At 31.6% G+C, this 8,299-nt stretch overlaps 1 protein-coding gene across 1 annotated transcript; it reads left to right on the top strand.

The window, feature by feature from the left end:
- Nucleotides 1-948: 948 nt before the first annotated feature.
- Nucleotides 949-6,635, top strand: LOC122143105 (myotubularin-related protein 3-like; the record flags this gene model as incomplete). The annotated part of the gene is made up of 4 exons (XM_042753962.1): nucleotides 949-1,173; nucleotides 2,968-3,138; nucleotides 4,470-4,615; nucleotides 5,696-6,635. Coding segments are annotated over 4 exons (1,467 nt in total), but the record flags the coding sequence as incomplete, so codon positions are not given.
- Between the last annotated feature and the right edge of the window lie 1,664 nt (nucleotides 6,636-8,299).

Below are 8,299 nucleotides of genomic sequence, written 5' to 3'. Positions count from 1 at the left end.
CAAGTCAATTTCAATAAAATAAACTTACAATTTCATTCATGCATGAACTGAAAAGAATATATAAACTGAATGCAATGCAAGTCGCTTTGGATAAAATCATCTGTCAATTGCAATAAAAAAAAATTATTTTCTTAAATAAATTCATTAATAGGGTGAACAATTGTAGCCTAGTAAAATGAAAATGTTTAATGCACAAAGTAAAACACATTTAATCATTGACTTTTTAATGCGCCATATATAACGGCCTACATCCTAAAAAAGGGAATATATTACCTGCAAATGTGACCCTTGATCACAACAACCATGTCAATAAGGGTAAAATTTTTTTAATTGAGATTTATACATCATCTGAGCATCTGTATAAAATAATCTCTCCATTGCTTGTGTATGGTTTTTTTTGTTAGGAGGACAATATTTGTCTGAGAACAACTATTTGAATATCTGGAATCTGAGGGGCAAAAAAAAAAAAAAAAAAAAAAAAAAAAAAAAAAGAACCAATCTAAAATATTGTGAGAAAATCATCTTTTAAAAGTGTGTTCAAATGAAGTTTCTTAGCAATTTGCATATTACTAATCAAAAATTAAAGTTTTGATAATATTTACAGTAGAAAAAAAATTTACTAAAATATCTTCATAACTGGTGTCTTCATCTCAAAAACACAAAGATTTTTGGCATAAAAGAGAAATGTATAATTGTGACTCATACAATGTATTGTTGTCTATTGCTACAAATATACCTGTGCTACTGATGACTGCTTCTGTGCTGCAGGGACACACATATCATAAAATTCTTCAAAATATATTTTTTTATGTTCAGCATAAGAAAGTTAATTTTCAGGTGAATAAGGCCTTTAAGGAACTAAACTGATCAGCAGCTCTTTTTGCTATTAAAGTTTAAATGAAATGCACTGGACTTCTAAACCCTTATTTTTAGATTTGACCGAACAAGGGGTCGTCAGTGAACTGTTGTTGTATTTGGTCTGGGCAGGGTTTTCAGGTGCTGGTGGAGACGGAGTGGCTGGATTACGGTCATAAGTTTGCTGAGCGCTGCGGTCAGGGCGAGAATGCAGACGATCTGAACGAGCGCTGTCCCGTGTTCCTGCAGTGGCTGGACTGTGTTCACCAGCTCCAGAGACAGTTCCCCTGCTCCTTCCAGTTCAACGAGGCCTTTCTGGTACTCACAGTGCTCGCTCAGATTCATTATCAGGCCCAGTGTTGATCTGAAAGATACAGTTTATTTAATAATAGGGCTGTCAATAAAGCGTGCTAATTTGGTGCAATCTATTATGTAGAATATAACGCACTGATGCAGTGTCTGATGATCATGATGCAGGACGACTGATTGTGTGATAGAGTCTACTGGAATGGAATTATTTGAGCCTAAAATTCAAAATATAAGGCAAAAAATGATCATATAGTTTAGCAATATCACACTAGCAAGAGTGCTGTTTTTCCCTAATATCTGCATGACTGCACATGTGATATTTATTTAATAGAAGTTAATATTGTGCCAATTTTAGACACAATATTATCAATATTGTCCGTTTTGCTCAGTTTCACAAACAAAAATAGTAGGACTGCTGTGCATCTCTGATCAACACACAACTGAATGAATCAGCATTTTTGAATGATTCAGTGATTCATTGACTCGTTCATAAAGACTTGCTTCGTTTCTGAATGAATCTGCTGTTTGTACAAACATCTGATTTAGTGATTTAGCCACCGCCACCTACTAGCGATTTCAGTTTCATATTTCGAGGATCATTTCATTTTTTAATAACCCTTTAATACCTATTTATTATGATTATTTATGCAATGTTGAATCTGAATATTTCTTTCTAAAGCCACTTTTCGTAATGTCCATTCAGTGCTTTTCGTATTAAACACAATAATACGTTTAAATAATCTTTTGGGGTGTAATTTTAGCTCAGATTGATGTGCTGATTAATTAGATGAATTAATCAGCACATCATGTAATTTTAATGGCTTGATAACACAATTTATTAATCAGTCGCAATTACCCAAAATTACCCAATTATGAAATTTACAAATCAAAAATTAATCAATGAATAGAATCATTAAGGAGGAGTTATGATAAAGAATAGAAAAAAAAACACAAAAAAAGAGTTTTTTAAAAAAAAAAATCTTAGAGAGAACACTTTAAGAAGCAAATAAAAAAAAATAAATGCATAAGACAATGAAAGTGTTTTTTGAGACTTTCATGCATGTTGTTGGGGACTCCTAAAATCTAAATATGAACCTTTCTTAATCCATAATAGGGACACTTTAATAATCAATGCTCAAAAAAGTAGTATATGTAAATGTAAATGTACACTGCAAAAAATGCTTTTCTTAGTTTTTTTTTCTTGTTTTCAGCCATAATGTATCTAAAAACTCTTAAATCAAGAAGGAAGTACAAATTATTGTCTTGTTTTCAGAAAAAATCAAGTGAGTTTTTGCCTGAAACAAAAATTATTGTCTTGTTTTTAGTAAAAAAATAAAATAAATAAAAATTAAGTTAAATAGGCAAAAATATAAAACAAAATTACAAATTATTGTCTTTTAGTAAAAAAAAAAAAAAAAAAAAAATTAAGTTAGTTTTTGTTAAGAACAAGCAAAATAATCTGCCAATGGGGTAAGCAAAATAATGTTATTTCAAACAGAAAACTTGAATTATTTTGCTTGTGTCAGGCAAAAACTCACTTAATTTTAACATGTTTTTTTCTCAAGACAAGACAATAATTTAACTTGTTTTTGAAAATCTTTCTTGAAATAAGAAACTTAAAGACATTTTCTCTGATAAAAATTTTTTTTGCAAATAAGATGACTTTTTAATGATATAATTCTGTTTCTACTCCATGCAGTTTATTGTTGAAATGTAAACGTACTGTATAGACGGTGGCTGTGATAAAAACCATTTGATGCCAGATTTATTGAAAACTGAAAGTCCCTGTGTTTGTGGCTGCAGGTGAAGTTAGTGCAGCACACGTACTCGTGTCTGTTTGGGACGTTCCTGTGTAACAGCGTGAAGGAGCGCGAGGAGCGGCGCGTTCAGGAGAAGACATGCTCCGTTTGGTCTCTGCTGCGGCCCGCCAACACTTCCTTCCACAACATCCTGTACTCGCCGCGCTCCGAGACGGTACCACAACCTCTGAAATCATGTCTGCTGCTGCTCTCTGTTATCAAATATACATGTGTCCCTCTCTGTGAAATCCAGGATAAAGTCTCAAAATCTAATTATGAGATATCAAGCATCAAAGTTTGATTTCAGTCATTCATTTCACTATGATTTCAATCTTTGACATTACCCTACTCAGTCCATATTAAAGATATAAAGGTTACATTTTCACAGAATGTTCTTTGTTATGACCTTTAAAAAGTATATAAAAACCTTAGTCTTAAACTTAATTTATCTGCTAGTTGCAAAGATGATGCTTAGATTTTTTTTAGCTTAAATTGAAGTACTGAAATCAAAAGTAAATAAAATGCATAGGCATTAAAAAAAAAACAAAAAAAAAAAAAAACAAAAAAAAAATCAAAAATTCAAAAACAATAAAAAAAAAAAAAACCCCTCATACTAAAAAAAAAAAAAAAAAAAAATTAAAATACAATTAAAAAAAACAGAAAAATAAAACTAAAAACAGGGTTATTATGGTTATCTAAAACTAGAAAAAGTTTCTACTAAAAAAAAAAAACAACAAATAATAAAAAAAAACATTCAGCTAACACCAAACATTTGCCAACATTTCTTATTTTAATTTAAACTTGGTGTGCTAAAATAACAAAAATTTAAATAAAAATTAATAAAAACTTCATAGACACACACACATGTGTGTATATATATATATAAAAACATAAACTACAATGTGTAAAATTGTGTGTGTGTGTGTGTGTGTGTAAACAACAAAAAAATTATAAAAGCGATTACTAAAGCATGCAGCAAAATTACTAAAACTTTAACTACAATAAAAATGGAAATTATATTAAATGTAAAATTAAAATATAAAAATAAAAACTGATTCAAAAAATTAATAAAAACTATAACAGTCTCTTAATGTTAGTAAAATAACACCACAGCACGTGTATTTTCAACATTGATAATAATAATAATGTTTCTTGAGCAGCAAATCATCATATTAGAATGATTTCTGAAGATCATGTGACACTGAAGACTGGAGTAATGATGCTGAAAATACAGCTGCACATCACAGAAATAAATTACACTTTAACAGAGATTCACATAGAAAACAGCTGTTTTAAATCATAATAATATTTCCAAATTTTTACTGTATTTGTGATCATATAAATGCAGCCTGGTTGAGACTTCTTTCAAAAACATGAAAACATATTGTTGACCTCAAACTTTTGAATGCTAGTATTGACCTACCTAGAGGATCAAAAGACCACTTTAAATGCTGTGGTGTCTGTCTAAGCAGCTCACCAGGTTTTGAATCTCTCCGTCTTCGTCAGGTTTTGCACCCGGTGTGTCACGTGAGGAATCTGATGCTGTGGAGTGCCATCTACCTGCCTAACTCCGCCCCCTCCACACCTTCTGACGAGTCATGTGTGCCACACTCCGCCCCCTCAGCCTCGCCCGAGGACACACCTGTGAGCAGGTAAATGAGACGTGACGCATGTGTTTGTGTGTGCTGCGTTTCCTATTCCAAACACATTTTCTTCATGAACCATGTTCACATGCATCGGGGTAATGTGGTCACATGATGCATACTTATTTATGCATTATTCAAAATAACTTAAAATTGCATTTAAGGCAGTTATTTTAGTATCATTTCAATATACATTTTTTAACTCAATACTCATTTATTATCATTTATGCATTATTGAATCAAAATATTTCTCTTTACAGCTGCTTTTTTTTTGTAATTTGTAAACTTTGTTTTGAGGTGATTGCCAAAATTGATGTGGAATTAAATAAGCGGCACATCATTTGATTAACAGCCTTGTTTTTTTTCCATTTTAATATTATTTAGTTTTAGTAATTTCATTGCATTTTTGTCATTTTCTTTACTGTATTTTTATATGTCTATATAATTTTTATTTCAGTTTAAATTTTAGTTATATTCGTTTTTTATTTCAGTTTGTTTATTTTCCTTTTAGTAAAAAATATGATTTTTTTTTAGGGTTTTATTTTTTGTTTTAGTTTTTAGCTAACCCTGATTTTAAAGTTTATATTTTTGTCAGTTCATGCATTCCTTTTGGAAATAAACCCAATTTCGTTGATATTTAAAATTATTTTTTATTTGTATATTTTCCATTTTCATTTTAACTTAATATTTTTAACTTAAAATAAAAACATAACAAAATTAAATTTCTTTAAACAAAACACACAAATCAAAGTAAACTATAATAATTTTTAAATTTTTTTTTTTTCCAGGCAAAAACCTGAAATAATAAAAAAAAGCTTTTTATATTTTAATTTTAGTCAAGTTATAGTTATTTTATTTCAAGTAACAACATGTTTTATGGTTTTAGCTTTAGTTAACTATAATAAATATATAATAATAGCTACAGAAATGCTAACATAAAATGCTTACGTAAAATTTTACACAATATTTATGCTAAAAATGACCACATTTGCATTAATATTGGATCATTCTAGTGCATGTAAACACGATCATTCTCTGATTATGAATTGTGTGATTTACAGTATTTTTTTTTGGTCAATGGTTTTTCAGGTTACCAAAGACACGCTCATACGACGACCTGCCCACGTCCTGTGAGGGTTTGACCCCGAACCGCCGCAGCAGCGACCCAAACCTGAACGAGTGGCATGAGCGCAGGCTCACATTGGAGATCAGCGTGAGGACAGAAGCCGACGGAAACCACACGCAGACATCAGAACGAGGCCTAAACACCAACCTTTCTGATGAATTAAACACAGATCATCCAGAAAATGGGGCGGAGCTTTCTGTGACTGACAGCCAAATGCAAAACACCTCACAGGAAGAGCACAGGAATCTGGATCTTCTGAAAAACATCAGAAGGAATACCCCAGAGGAATCGGCTCTTAATGAGAACAACCAAACGCTTGAGTTGCCTGAGGAGCTTGAAGAAAAACGCCCACCCGTATCCCAGCATCCTTTGCAAACTAACGAAAACATTGAATTAACACCAGACGGACTGCTTCTAGATAATTCTACTATTACCCATGATTCCTCAGAATGTAGCAGCCAGTCTTCCATGGAAAGTTCTTCCAGTCCAAACCACACGACTCTTAATGGAGTCTGCTCACCTTCCCAGCATCCTCTTTTTCCGTCGTCCGATCGGGATAGCGGCTCGCAGATGTCTGCAGCTGGAGACGCTTCTCCGACGTCGCCCCACAAGCACCCGCTGGGTGTTTCCGGGCATTTATCGGCGTTAGGGCACCTGGATAAGGATGGCTTGAGTCTGCACAGCGATGCTGTACAGGTGCGTCTGCGGCAGATGGAGGCGGGGCATCAGCTGCAGGTGGAGACGCTGAAGAAACAGGTGCAGGAGCTCTGGAGCCGTCTGCATGTCAACAGGAAGCTGGTGAGGAACAAACACACGTTACGCTTCGTAATCTGCGTGATTGCACGAGTGGAATTTAATGCTGTGAAAATAATTATTTTATTTAATTAAGGTCTGTTATTGTTATTGTCCAGGGTCACATATTGTAAAGATGAGCAATTGTTTTTTCCCAGCTGATGAACGAAAAAAATAAACTCTCAGCCAATCAAGCATTTAAAGCGGCAAAACTGCAGAATAAACAAAATGTTATCATCCATCCACACTTATATAGCTATTGTTATATAGTTAGAGTCATATAGTTATTAATACAGTTATCACTATAGATATTATAGTTATTGTTATAGATATCTGTGTAGTTACTATCATAGTTATTATTATAGTTGTTGGTATAGATCTTGTTATAGATCCATTATAGTTATAGTTAGCTCTATAGTTATCGTTACAGATATTGTTATTGTTATAGTTATCCGTATAGATTCTGTTGTAGTTATTATAGTTATAGTTAGCTCTATAGTTATCGTTACAGATATTGTTATGTTCATAGTTATCCGTATAGATTCTGTTGTAGTTATTATAGTAATAGTTAGCTCTATAGTTATCGTTACAGATATTGTTATTGTTATAGTTATCCGTATAGATTCTGTTGTAGTTATTATAGTTATAGTTAGCGCTATAGTTATCGTTACAGATATTGTTATTGTCATAGTTATCCGTATAGATTCTGTTGTAGTTATTATAGTAATAGTTAGATCTATAGTTATCGTTTACGATATTGTTATTGTTATAGTTATCCGTATAGATTCTGTTGTAGTTATTATAGTTATAGTTTAGCTCTATAGTTATCGTTACAGATGTTGTTATTGTTATCCGTATAGATTCTGTTGTAGTTATTATAGTTATAGTTAGCTCTATAGTTATCGTTACAGATATTGTTATTGTTATAGTTATCCGTATAGATTCTGTTGTAGTTATTTAGATATAGTTAGCTCTATAGTTATCGTTACAGATGTTGTTATTGTTATCCGTATAGATTCTGTTGTAGTTATTATAGTTATAGTTAGCTCTATAGTTATCGTTACAGATATGTTATTGTTATAGTTATCCGTATAGATTCTGTTGTAGTTATTATAGTTATAGTTAGCTCTATAGTTATCGTTACAGATGTTGTTATTGTTATAGTTATCCGTATAGATTCTGTTGTAGTTATTATAGTTATAGTTAGCTCTATAGTTATCGTTACAGATGTTGTTATTGTTAAAGTTATCCGTATATATTCTGTTGTAGTTATTATAGTTATAGTTAGCTCTCAAGTTATCGTTACAGATATTGTTATTGTTATAGTTATCCGTATAGATTCTGTTGTAGTTATTATAGTTATAGTTAGCTCTATAGTTATCGTTACAGATGTTGTTATTGTTATCCGTATAGATTCTGTTGTAGTTATTATAGTTATAGTTAGCTCTATAGTTATCGTTACAGATGTTGTTATTGTTATAGTTATCCGTATAGATTCTGTTGTAGTTATTATAGTTATCGTTAGCTCTATAGTTATGTTACAGATATTGTTATTGTTATCCGTATAGATTCTGTTGTAGTTATTATAGATATAGTTAGCTCTATAGTTATCGTTACAGATATTGTTATTGTTATAGTTATCCGTATAGATTCTGTTGTAGTTATTATAGTTATAGTTAGCTCTATAGTTATCGTTACAGATATTGTTATAGTTATACGTATAGATTCTGTTGTAGTTATTATAGTTATAGTTAGCTCTATAGTTATCGTTACAG

This window comes from Cyprinus carpio, unplaced genomic scaffold, assembly GCF_018340385.1.
Source record: "Cyprinus carpio isolate SPL01 unplaced genomic scaffold, ASM1834038v1 S000000780, whole genome shotgun sequence".
Taxonomy (NCBI): Eukaryota; Metazoa; Chordata; class Actinopteri; order Cypriniformes; family Cyprinidae; genus Cyprinus; species Cyprinus carpio.
The sequence above is the reverse complement of the archived record's forward strand: the minus strand, read 5'-3'. Positions and strand labels throughout refer to the sequence as shown.